Source organism: Podarcis raffonei, chromosome 15 (assembly GCF_027172205.1).
Source record: "Podarcis raffonei isolate rPodRaf1 chromosome 15, rPodRaf1.pri, whole genome shotgun sequence".
Classification (NCBI taxonomy): Eukaryota; Metazoa; Chordata; class Lepidosauria; order Squamata; family Lacertidae; genus Podarcis; species Podarcis raffonei.
The window spans coordinates 5,829,511-5,842,768 of NC_070616.1; the positions used below are offsets into that span (position 1 = coordinate 5,829,511).

At 46.1% G+C, this 13,258-nt stretch overlaps 1 protein-coding gene across 1 annotated transcript in view; it reads left to right on the forward strand.

Annotated features, from left to right (window-relative positions):
• The window catches only part of APPBP2 (amyloid beta precursor protein binding protein 2), a 42,038-nt gene that overhangs the window by 19,778 nt on the left and 9,002 nt on the right, over nucleotides 1-13,258 (forward strand). Inside the window, exons 2-5 of the mRNA XM_053366623.1 lie at nucleotides 5,360-5,448; nucleotides 7,408-7,559; nucleotides 8,216-8,339; nucleotides 11,722-11,890. Of these exons, the coding sequence (XP_053222598.1) occupies nucleotides 5,360-5,448; nucleotides 7,408-7,559; nucleotides 8,216-8,339; nucleotides 11,722-11,890 (534 nt within the window). The remainder of the gene's footprint in view (nucleotides 1-5,359; nucleotides 5,449-7,407; nucleotides 7,560-8,215; nucleotides 8,340-11,721; nucleotides 11,891-13,258) is intronic.

A 13,258-nucleotide genomic window follows, 5' to 3' on the forward strand; every position in this document is an offset into this window, starting at 1 on the left:
TGTATCCTATTTAAAACAATACACAAAACTGTGCATCTAAAAGTTGCAGCTCTTTGCCTACCGCTGAAAAGATAGTCCCAAGCCTCCCTGGAGGATGGTGTTCTAGAGTCAGGGCAGGGGGCACAAGGATAGGGACCCCTGTTGCCAGTCCTTATCTAATTCAGCATTGAATGGCAAAGATAAGGAGGGAGAACGAGAACAGCTCCCTGAAGAAGATCATCTCTGCATCCAGGCAGGTTTATTCAGGAAAAGGTAGTAACTTAGTCCTCTAGGACTTAAGAGAATATCTGTGTGTCCCAGAACAAATTCATATTTAAGAAGTTCAGAGGTGATGGGAAAGCTTATCTTTTCAGAGACATTTGTTTGCCACTTTCATATTTGAGGAGGCTCGAAATTACTTTCTATGGAACCTGAGGATTCCTCAGAACACAGCTGGAACGGAGCTTTTCAAAGGAAACAGATCATTCAATTACATCTTTGCGTTAACTTTCAAATATCCTCCTCCCCCCACCACATCAAATCACTCGATTTTTCACACCATTTGGGTATATATCATTGAAATCCTGCCACAGATACATTCCGTTTAAACATGTTTGTTGGTATTTAAGGAAAGAGATTAGCAGTGATATGCCAAGCTGTCAGCCTTCCAAAACAGCTTAATCCTTGTGGGTGAAACTGGCAAATTAAGAGTTGAGAAGCCTTTCTGCTTCCTCTTTTTTGGGGGGGGAGGAGTCTTTAGACCTAGTAAACAAGCAACCCGGAGTTTTGTACTGTGTTACAGCTTATACATACATATAATAGTTGCTGACATATATCTAGTGTATTAATTTGATTGCTCAATGTGTTTCATCAAGTTCACTCATATTATTTGGTGTGATACATCCAGTTAGGCCGAAGAAGCTAGGGGATCAGGAATATAGATGTGGACTCCTCATGCAAAAGTTCCCTTCCCCCATAGTTTGTATTAACCCTAGTGTAGAATCATTCATATATTGGTGCTAACCAAGGTTTACAGTATCCTTTTTAACTCTATGTGAGACCATGCTTTGAGGTAGCTTTGCAAGCCATAGTTAGGAGGCAATTCTGGGTAGCATCAACTGTGATTAGTGCCAGCATGCCCACACTACACTACGCTAAAGGAAACCTTGGGAAAGTGTCTACAAAGCCACTGTGTATGCCTGATTTTAGGAGATTGGAAACACGGTTACATTGGGCCATTGAGAACAATGGGATTTTCTCTCAAGTAAATGTGTATAGAATCTCCTTATCAACCTGCCTGCACATTATGATCAATGGAAGAGGCAGTCCTGGTGGTTCCTAGGTTAACTGAGTCGTGCAGTTCAGGTGCCCTTGGAAGATCCTTTTCAGTGGTGGCTCCACATCTGTGGTATGACTTCACCGCTGAGATGTGTCTCACCCCAACATAGTATTGTTTCGGGCATCTCTTTTTCGTTTTTTAAAACATATTTCACTAGGATTTTAGTGGCTAATGAGGTAATTGTGCTACTTATGCAGTATATGAGAATTACTTTATTGATTTATTATGCTTTCATATTATTATTAATTTTTTAAAGTAAACTGCCAGTATAGAATCTATCATAAAACTGCATCCTTGAACATGCTTTGCTTTGACCTGTACTCCTAAGAACTGCAGACATTTTAAGCTTTAGCTGTGTTGCATCCTCATTATGTTTTCTCCCATCCTTTGCGGGCCAGAAAAAGAGTTTTGTTTTCTAAAAAAAATTAACTGCTGTGGATCTATGTAAACAAGCTCTCAAAACTTCCTAGAGTTTAGCAGCCTTTGTGGGAATTCCCTTCCATATAAATATTTGGCAGCCAACCAGTTAGGTTGGCAGTCCGGATCAAAGGTTGCCACTTCTTGGGGAGCTTTAATAGGTGATAGGCTCTTTTAAGCACTTGTCATGCACGGTCACTGAATAATCAAGCACAGCTTCTAGCTATTTACACTAGCAGTAAAGATGCTTGGAAATCTCATTTCCCCCAAGGTTGTTGTACATAGAAAGTGCACATGCTGGAGTATTTGCAACACAATTTCTGTAAAGTAAAATGGAATACCCTGAGGATTACAGTGGACGCTTGGGTTGCGAACATGATCCGTGCGGGATGTGCGACCGCCAAAACCCGTAAGTAACCCGTTCAGTACTTACGGGTTTCGGCGGCCCACAACCCAAGAAAACGCAACCTGAAGCATCTGTAACCTGAGGTATGACTGTACTACAAAGAGCAGAGGTTTTCACTTTTTTGAGTCCAGTGCTCCCTTGACCAACTACATTCTTTCTGCGGCACCCCATCGGGACTTAGGAGCCCAGTTATGTCCCCCCTTGCCTGCAGAGCTGGCAGCCTCTCACCCTTTTTCGATCACCCTCCCTTGTGGAGTGTTCCCTCAGCCTCCTCTCCTCTCCCCTCTCCTTGGGAGTCCTCTGGGCAGCCGCAGCTACCACCCCTGGTCTCCCCCACCCCGCGCCCCAAAGAGAGGTGCATCATCACACTGCCCCCACAGGGGCCTGAGAAGAGGATGTCATAGAGCAGGGGTCAGCAGGGTTTACTGGCAATGGGCCAGATCACTCCCATGGAGATCGTGTGTGGGCTGGACTGGCGCAGTGCAACGCCGGATATCGCGTCTGCGCATGTCCGTGGCACTGGAAATTGCTTCTGCGCATGCCCAGACGCAGAAAAGCGCCCCTGCACAGAAGCGATTTTCGGCGTCTGGACATGCGCAGATGCAATTTCTAGTATCTGCATGTGTGCAGACGCAATTTCCGCTCAGCAAGTCCCTATGCCAGTTTAGCGCAGCATGTGGGGGACTTGCCAAGCGGGCGGCTCGGTTCAGGGGCAGCTCATGGGCCTGTAAAACGGTCTTCATGGGCTGCATCCGGCCCATGGGCCGCACGTTGCCAACCCATGTCAGAGCATGGGGTTGCCAGTGTGGTGCCCACATGCCCCTACGGGTCTTCCCTGGCGTCCCCAGGATTCTTCCCCCTGCAGAAAGTAAGCTTAAAAGTTTTTCTTGTTGCCTTTGAAATAGTTTGTTCTGAATGCTTGGTTGCAGTGTGTGTGTATCGTGCCTTTGGCAAGTTTCTCCAGTTTTGCTGGTGACCCCTGACATAGAAGCATAGTGAAACAGTCTTGCCAATGTCTATTAAAAGCTACTGGCTTGTACACTGATATTGTTGTTTTTAAGTACCCTACAGACATGGTCGTTGTAAGTCATTTGTGGCATGACAACACAGAAAGGAAGTGGGGGAAAGAAACCTCTCAGGGTTCAGTTTATAATAAAGTGAGCCATATCATGGTTTAGGAAGCCTAACTGTGTCTTTCTGTCTCTGTGAAGTGACAAACCACCGCTTGCAATTGGCTGGCAAACCAGAATCTGAAACCGTAGTTTGAAAGCCATGGTTTGGTCACTTTGGTGTGATGTCTGAATTGTCAGGCTATCACTATAGAAGGGCAGATGTTTAAACCCTTGTTGGCACAAAGCATGATTTGGCTTGATGCCTGAACAAGCTTTCTTTCCCTATTGCCCGGAAGCAGTTCTTTTTCGCCATGGGCAAGTCAATACTGGACTCTTTACAAGCCAGACTTCCTGGGACGGGATGGTAGAGCAAATGCTTTGCATGCAGAAGGTCCCAGGTTCAAGCCTTGGTTGTCTCTGTTTAAATACGGGTCCAGTAGCAGCTGATAACAGAGACCCTTCCCAACCAGAGATCTTGGAAGAATTGCTGCCAGTCAAAGTAGACAGCACTGGGCTGGATGGACCAGTAGTCTGAGCTAGTATAAGCCAGCTTCCTATATCCACAGGGGAGAGACCATAGCTGAGTGGTAGAGCATCTGCTTTGCATTCAGAAGGCTCCAGGTTCAATCTCCAGAACCTCTACGTAAGATTCCGTCTGAAAATCTGATATGCTTCTGCTGGTCAGTGTACGCAATACAAGAGTTCAGTGAACCCATGCTCTGACTTAGCAAGCTGCACTTATACAGTGGTACCTCGTGTTACATACGCTTCAGGTTACATACGCTTCAGGTTACAGACTCCGCTAACCCAGAAATAGTACCTTGGGTTAAGAACTTTGCTTCAGGACGAGAACAGAAATCGTGCAGCAGCGGCACGGTGGCAGTGGGAGGCCCCATTAGCTAAAGTGGTGCTTCAGGTCAAGAACAGTTTCAGGTTAAGAACGGACCTCCGGAACGAATTAAGTACTTAACCCGAGGTACCACTGTACTAACAAAACGCAGTCCTTAAAAAAAAAGAAAACCCTTAAACATTATTTTCCTGATGTAGACATTTTTTACAACAGTGCTTTTTCTAGTAGCTTCAGTCCCCAGAGAATGGGGCAGACTGCTGGACTTCAGAAAAACATGCAACGTAGTAAACAAAATTTTGCTGGCTTATCCTCTGTGTACTGAGGGGTGTGTGTGTGTGTGGAAGTAATGCACTTTACTTGGCAAAGCGAAGCGAAAAAAGCTGTCAGAGCCTGATGGCTCACATGAGTGTTACAAAGAACAAATACTCTACAATCCAGAAAGCTTTTTTTTTATTGTAGGTTCCTTCCTCTCCTCCTTGTGATTAATTCTGGCAAGCAAAGCTATGCAACTCACTGCCCTTGCCATATAACTTTGCCCCTTCTGGCCCAGCGATACCATCACAGCTGGCAAAGTGGATGGGACCAGACAGATAACTTGCTAGGTTAAGCTTAAACCATGAGCAGAGACATGTTTACGGGAGGGCAAATGGGATAGTTGCCCAGGGTGGCAAAGCTGAGAAGGTGGCATTTGCATCGCCCTCTGTTGCCATGTGCACACCACCTGCAGTGACCACCCCAGGGTGCAAGGCGGGTTGCATGCTTAGTTCTTTGACAGGAGAGGCTTTGCCCTGCTGCTGCTGCTGCTGCTGCTGCTGCTGCTGCTGCTGCCGCCGCCACTACTGCTGCCAGAACCACACCTGAGGAAGGAGGCGGGCAGCGGATGGAGAGAAAGAGCACACTACCACATGAGATTGTGAAGCCTTTGGGACTTGCACTCCGAAGTTGAGTCAAGGTATCCCCAACACACATGGAATTTGGTGCTTGTGTGCTCTGTTGAGGTTGCACATGAACAAGTTCCTGGGAGGATATACCGGTACCACTTCTGCCCAGGGGTGGCAGACACCTTAAAAATACACCACTGGTCATTAGGTGTACCAAGTAGCCTGATTTTGTGTAATGAGCAATGTTTTGTGACCCTGTTTGTCAGCAGAGAGCTGCCATGCCCTGAGCTAGAACAAACAGTGTGCCACACTCCTGGCTTGATATTTATGTCACTCAGTACAACTCATAAAACTCTTTTCTCCCTCTTCCTGCAGCTTTACCAACAAGGCCGACTATGCCAGCTAGGTAGTGAATTCTGCGAACTGGAAGTTTTTGCAAAGGTGCTTCGAGCTTTAGATAAAAGGTAAGTCAGTGCTTACAAAAATGGCAGCTCCTCTCACTTTGCAAGATGAACATTTCCCCCTGTAAAATATAACTGGATGCAGTCCAATCACCACTGAGCATTTTTGAGCCCCACCAGTTTCAGTGCTTAACTCTGGTTGGAATCAGTGGGTGCTCAGTGCTTAGAATGTGACTGGATAGCACCCACCCATTTGCGTAAAGTGCCTTGCCCAATAAATTTGTGTTTTGCAGCTGCTTTCAGCCATGACTTCCTGTTGGTTAGCTTGGCTACCAGCATGTAAATACAGTAGTCATGTTCTGACTTAAAAGACATAGCTTTGTAAAGATTTTAACCTGGAGGTGTATCACACCTACAGTGTAAACCTAATAAATGTAAGCACCATTGGGTTTAGCAGAACCCATAGGTAAGTGTATCTACAGTAGAAGCTTTCTTTAAAGCTTAGTTTAAGACAGAGGGGGCGAGGCCTCCCGGGTCCTAGGAAGACAATGGTCAGAATCTACTAGTGAGCCTTTCCTCTTCTATGTGCGTTCTCTTTTGAGCTTTCGTGTCTTGAGTCCAGAACAAAATTTAAACACAAAAGAAAACACAGACACAACTCTCCCAAGTTCTCTATGTATGTAAGAGAACATAGGAGAGAGGAAGGGAATCACAGGCAACCACAGATAAACCAAACTAAAGAAGCTTTCTCAGACAACAGGCTCTCACTGGATTCGGTATCCTCTGCTACTGTGGGCAAGGAAAGGTTTGTGGGGGTGGGGGGAAGAAAAGCAAAATTCTCCCCAAAGTATGTTTTGTTCTTCTGCTTAACAGCCCTGTTAACAGGCTCTGGCAGCTGCTTTTGCGTCGGTGTGGTAGAAGTTTGATTGATTAAGAGCTCCCAGCCTTGTGGTGCTCGCATAATTCATGTGGCTGATATTGGCTGTAGCAGGAATTCCAGATGATGGATTGCTTCCTGTTTTTGCAAATCTGGGCTGGAGGTGGCATTTTGGATTTTTTTTTTGGTGAAAATTGCAGGGTTTGGGGGTGGGTGGGTGTCTTCTACCCCACCCAATCTCAAGGACACAGCATAAATCTGTTCTGTGCTGTAAAATGCGGCAGCTGTTTGTGTTTGAGTGTGTATGTGCTAGTCGTAGACGAATGTTAAGCTTTTCTGAGTTCCTGTATTATGGCAGAGAGAGATGGTGTTGTATCCAACTAAGCCCTACCATTGAAATGACTATAAGGTAGTCATACCTATTAACTTTGGTGGGTCTGCTCTGAGTAGGACTAGCATTGGATACCACCCATGGATACAGGGAGGGCAGGGAATGCATCTGTTCCAAAGGGCTTGACCAGATTGTAATTTGTGGTCTCTTTATTTTTTAGTACAGAGTTTTTCAACCTTTTTGAGTCCACGGCTCCCTTAACCAACTACATTCTTTCTGAGGCACCCCTGTGGGGCTCAGGAGCCCAGTTTTGTCACCCCTTGCCTGCAGAGCTGGCAGTCTCTCACCCTTTTTCAAACACCCTCCTTTATGGAGTGTTCCCTCAGCTTCTTCACCTCTCCCCTCTGCTTAGGAGTACTCCGGGCAGCTACTGCTGCTGTCCCTGGCCTCTGAACTGCCCCATCAAACAGCTGTGCAAGCCTTTGGGAGGCAGAGATGCGAGGGCATCAGAGGAAGGAGGGAAGGAAAGAGGGTCAGAGGCCTGTGTTGCCCGCAGTACCCCTGACCATCATTCATGGCACCCCAGGGTGCTCCAGCACACTGGTTGAAAACCACTGCTTTAGTAAATGGCTTGATAGTTCAGTGCCTGTTACTTAAAACAGAAACTCACAGTGAAGTTCCCAAGGGGTAAGCCCCTTAAACACATTGGAGCTTATCCCCGGTAAGTATACCTTTGGACTGCATGCACAAAGTGTTTGTTGGAAGGAGGTAAAACGTTTTTATCTTCTCCCTCTTCCTTCTGTTTCCCTTGCAGACATCTACTTCATCACTGTTTTCAGGCATTGATGGACCATGGAGTAAAGGTGGCATCCGTGTTGGCCTATTCGTTCAGCAGGAGGTGTTCCTACATAGCAGAATCAGATGCTACTGTAAAAGAAAAAGCTATCCAGATTGGATTTGTCTTAGGTAACTGTGGGTGAAATAGGATATTAGTCTATCTTGCTTGCTTGGAACTTTGTAAGAGGCACATGAAGAAGAAACTGAAATAAGATTTTCTTTCTCCCCTATTACATATTTTACTAAGGATGTCGTCATGCTGTAGTTCGCATGGCTGCTGAAAGGCGGTACTGCGAAGTACAGCGTGACCATAAACTGGGCAAGGAAGAGGGAACCAGAGATGGAGGCAAACGGGCACCTGGCCTAGGCCAGTGAGTGGAGGTTCAGAGGGGTAAGGAGTAGGCAGTGTTGGCGAGTGAAGCGAGAAGGGGAGCAGCCTATAGAACACTGTTTCTCAAACTTGGGTCCCCAGCTGTTGTTGGACTACAACTCCCATCACCCCTAGCTAACAGCACTAGTGATGATGGGAGTTGTAGTCCAGCAACAGCTGGGGACGCAAGTTTGAAAGGAAAAAAACTGCTGGGGGAGAGGGGAGAGAAAGTAAAGAAATAGCTCAATTCCTTTCTTCAAAAGAAAGTACTGTGTGGCTTAGATCCAGAGAATTGCCCAACCGCTAACAATAGTAAATAAATAAAATGGGGAAGTGTGTCTAGAGCAAGGGCCCTTCTCTATGGCAATGGCACCCTGGTTGCACAACACCTTGTCCATGTCCATTGCCTTTGTAGGAGGCTTCCTCTCGGACGCCGGCTGGTACAGCGATGCTGAGAAGGTCTTCCTCTCCTGCCTTCAGTTATGTACGCTTCACGATGAGATGCTCCACTGGTTTCGTGCGGTGGAGTGTTGCGTGAGGTAAGCCCTGTCTCCATTTTTTAGCAAAGGGGTGAGATGCTCGTGCTGCAGGGTGTGTCTGTGCTTAACACGAGTAAATTATGAAGTGGCCATGATGACTAGTTAATGGGCTGCTGTTCATCGAGGCCACCTGTGTAGATTGTGGTGGCCTTTCCTAGTGCCCGTCCGTCCCCAGCGACAGTGATTCTCACGGGACAGAAAACAGCTAGAACGGGTCAGGTGTCAGGCAGGTTTAGCACACCTTTTGCTTCCTGTCCTTCCCTTTGGTTGCCATGGGCTGTGTTTCTGCTTGATCCTGCGCTTTAAAGCACACACATTTCCGCTCCATGGCTTAGATGGCTTTAAAAGCAGCCAAACAAATTCCAGAACGGTCAGTGACTCCTGCAGTGATGGCTACGTTCTACTTCCCACAGTCGGAGGAAGTATGCCTGTGGATACGAGTTGTTGGGAATCGCAAGGAGGGAGAGTGCTGCTGAACTCAAGTCCTTCAGGCTTCCCATGGGCACCTGCTTGGCCAATGTAAGGAAAAAGCATTGGACCAGGTGGGCCGCTCATCTGAGCCAGCAGAGCTCTCCTTACATTCTTCTGGGATTGCCCTCTGGAGACCCATATGTCCAAATTGGACCTCCCCGGGGTTTCCAGCCAGTCCTGTGCAATGGCTGTTGGAATAGAATTCATCGGCAAGCTATCTTGGGAGATGACGTGCATCTGTGAGTGTGTACTGTTAGCTCTTCCATAAAACTAGTGGCTGACAAGGGGCAAGTGAGACTATCCGTAGCAGGAAGCCTTCCGATACAAAGCTCGTGGTGATGGTTCTTTGGGGTCATTTGCAGCCCCATGGGTGTGACTGCACCCCATGATTCCCCATTCAGAGAACCACACTTACAGGTAAGGAACCTGTTCTTCCTCCAGTGTCCCAAGGACCTCTTTGTTACCTGGTCTGCACTTGTTTAAAAAACAAATAAATCTGAGGCCTGGGAAATACGGACTGCATGTTCAGGGCCACGGTCTCAATCAATCTTACTGTGTGCTACTGATGTGCAAACAAGGTGACATTTCCTGCCTGGAGAGCCAGGTCACTGCTGTCCCCCCCCCCTCCACCCCCATCGTCCTCCGCCTGCTTGTTATTGACTCTTGGGGGATTGTGCTGACTTAATGCTTAGCTGTGATTTCCTGCAGATCCTTGTACTGCAGAACTGGCAGAGGACTTTGTCGTTTAAAAAAAAAAGGCTGGAAGAGGAGACAGACCCTATTCCTGTTTTATTAAAATGTGCAACTCAATACATTAATAGCATTCCAGTACAAGATGGCTGTTTGGAATTATTCCTAGTCGTCCTTGCAAGAACACATTCACCTGCTCGGGGCTTCGTTGAATGCTTTAAATCCACTTTTAGGCTTTCCCTAATAAATTACTCTCTTGCCAACCTAGCAGTTCGAAAGCACATCAAAGTGCAAGTAGATAAATAGGTACCACTCCGGCGGGAAGGTAAACAGCGTTTCTGTGCGCTGCTCTGGTTCACCAGAAGTAGCTTAGTCATGCTGGCCACATGACCAGGAAGCTGTACGCCGGCTCCCTCGGCCGATAAAGCGAGATGAGCACCGCAACCCCAGAGTCGGCCACGACTGGACCTAATGGTCAGGAGTCCCTTTACCTTTAATAAATTACTACTTAAGGTGGATTAAACAGAGTAACTTTCTCTTGTCTAGGAATTGAGATCTATGGTGGGAATGAACTTTGAGATATCTTACCACTCCCCTCCCCCCCAAAAAAAGTTTTGCCTGCTCTGTCATGGGGAGAAGCTTCTTTGGCTGCTCTGGAGCAGACCTGTCCTGGTTGTCTAAAAGCCAAGAGCCTCCCCCCCCCCCCCCGGGAGGCATCTTAAAGTTGGTGAGGAGAGGCTATTAGAACAGGAGGGTGGTTGTGGGAGTGGAGGCACTCCTTCCAGTGCTTTCAGTCACATGCAGGCTGCGTCCACACCATAAGTTTTATCTCTTTATTGTTTTATAAAAAATATTTCTATACTGGAATTTCATTTTAAAAATTCAGAGAAGTTTACAGTGATTAAAAATACATTAAGAACAATACCAAAAAAAAAAAGAGCACCAGCTGACTTACTGTGAAACATATTTTTCTTGTCTGCATAAGCCTGGCAGCAAAAAGAAGTCTTCAGCAAACACTGGAAAGTCATTTAAAGCACATTCCTCACTCCAAAGAATCCTGGGAACTGTAGTTTATTAAGGGTGCTTGGAGTTGTTCTGTGAGGGGTGAACTGCTGTTCCCAAGATACTTTTGGTGGTGGGAGGGAATGTGCTTTAAACGTGTGATGCGTATGGAGCTGTAGTGCCTTGTAAGATAACCCTTAATCTCTGGCCAGTTTATTAGTGTCACACACTCTCTGAATTAAATGGTCAGATTACCAGAGGCATGTGCCCAAAGTACAATCCTTTGGTGTATTCAGAAAAAAGGTGGGAAAGGAATGTGCTTTTTTTTAAAAAATAATTATTACAAAATGTACAAGTCATACGATTAATACAAAATTCATTAACCACTCATTAATCATAGCAATTCACAATAAATAAAACCCCCACACACAGCTGTGTTATATCTTGTAATTCGTTGTTCTACAATGCCACAAGCAAAATCTAATTTCTCATAAATCCATCAGTATTATCCTCCCTTTAAGTCTTCAGAAAGCAAAATACCTCAGACACATCTGCAGTATGCCATATTTTTAATCTGTAATTGAGGTCGGGGGTTGTATCTCTTTTCCAATAAGAATGAGTTTTATTTTATTTTTCAATCCTGTGTTTTTAATGCATGCTTTTAAAATGCATCTGGCATTCTGTGATATACTGGCTCGACAATAAGCTCATTACACTTTTCTTGTGCACCACAATGCAAAACTTTTTGGTTTGTTAAACCAGAGTTTCCTGTTCCATCTGAACTGGACAACTGTGGTTTAATCCCTGACTACAAACTAGAGTTGGTTTCCTGTCTTGGTCTGTAGTCAAAGGTCAACCCAGTCACTGGAAGCTGGTTTAACAAACCGCCGAGGTCTTCCATTGCATCATCCAGGAGAGGGGAAGAGGAACACATGGGCGAAATACTACTACTTGACCCAGTAAACAATGGTTTGTTGAACCAACACTCTTGCATCTGAACCAGGCTGCTGCCTCTGAACATGTCTTCCTGCCTGTGGTTTGGTGGCATGTGTTAAAGAAATTACTTAGGATGTTAAAATATTATTTAACGGTGATGAGAAGCTTCCTTGTTTCATTTGAGGATGCACGATCACAAAGCCAGTTATCGCCTTTTAATAGTCTGAATCGCTCAGCAACTTTCCCACTCAAGGTTTCAAGATCCTTTTGTGTCTTGCCCTAGGTTGCTGCACGTCCGGAATGGCAACTGTAAATACCACCTGGGAGAAGAAACGTTCAAATTAGCGCAGTCTTACATGGACAAGCTAGCAAAGCACGGCCAGCAAGCCAACAAAGCTGCTCTATATGGGGAGCTGTGTGCCCTGCTCTTTGCAAAGAGCCATTACGATGAGGTGAGCGTCTTTCGCAGAATCCAGCCTAAAACGTCTCTGCATGGGAAGTTGCTCAGTGGCAGAGCATGTCTTTTGTATGCAGAAGCTTCAGTGTTAAGATCCTCAGTCGAGCACCTTCCCTTGGTCCCACCAACACCAGAAGCATGGTTGGTGGTGACATGAGAGAGCCTTTTCTGTGGCTACTCCCATATTGTGGAATTCCCTCCCTTGAGAGGCTAGACTGGCTCCTTCCTTGCTGTCTTTCTGATAGCAGGCTAAGGCCTTCCTATTCAGATAGGCCTTTGAAAACCAGGTCCAGACCATGTTGACCGCTGTCAGGGCAATCAGTATTTTAATGCCAGTTCGAAATGTGTTTTGTCATATTTTAACTGTTGTTTTTAACTAGCTTGCCTTTATTAATCTGTGTCTTAAAATTGTGTTTTTAAAATGTTGTAAGCTGTTTTGAATCCCAACTTGGGAGACAGACGGAGTATGAATATCTTTAATAATAATAATCCCTGATGGCATCTCCGGCCAAACTAGGAGAGGCCTCCACCTGAAACCCTTCTGTGTAGACAGTGCTGAACTAGGCGGACCAGTGACTTGGTACAAGGCAGCTTCCTATGTAGTAAGAACAGGCCAGCTATTCTTTCCAGCACAAAGTGTTCTGTGGGTTCACTCGGCAGCAGCGCGTGGGCAGACAAAAGCAGGTTTCACTGAGGTTTGGTGACAGAATTCCAGCTGGTAAGGTGGTGCCAAATAAAATTAGCATTTGGCTAAAGCTAGCACTTGGCTCAGGTTCAAGTGCCAGAGTTTGCAGGAACCGAAGTGTTTTCGCAGCCTTTGTTGGGATAGTGTTTAAATCCTCAGCTTGGAACAAACAATTTAGGAACATAGGAAGCTGCCCTATATTGAGTCAGGCCATCTAGCTAAGTATTCTCTACGCTGACTGGCAGCGGCTCTCCAGCGTTTCAGATAGGGAGTCTGCCCTGGCTCTACCTGGAAATGCCAGGGTTTGAAACAGGGACCTTTTGCATGCATAGCAGATGCTCTACCACTGAGCTACGGCCCTTCCATCACCCTGGATATAGGTGGCTCCAAGATCTCTTGCAGGACTCTTGGCTCCATGCAGTTTGCCAGAGTGTCTTTCCCTAGGACTGCCTGTTCCTCTGCTCTTGACTTAAGCTTTACATCTCGACAGACACCCAGCCACACCATCGCAACATCTGATGGTCTTGCTAGAACAGCAGATTCTCACAGTTCAGAGTTTGAAAGCCAAGTTCTTGGGAGCCTGTTTAGATTTCTGTGAACATCTTAGGTGCTGGATTAAGGACTGGAGAGCTCCCTTTGGCCAGGAGGCCAAAGGTCGAAAGATAAGTGGTGGGGCAG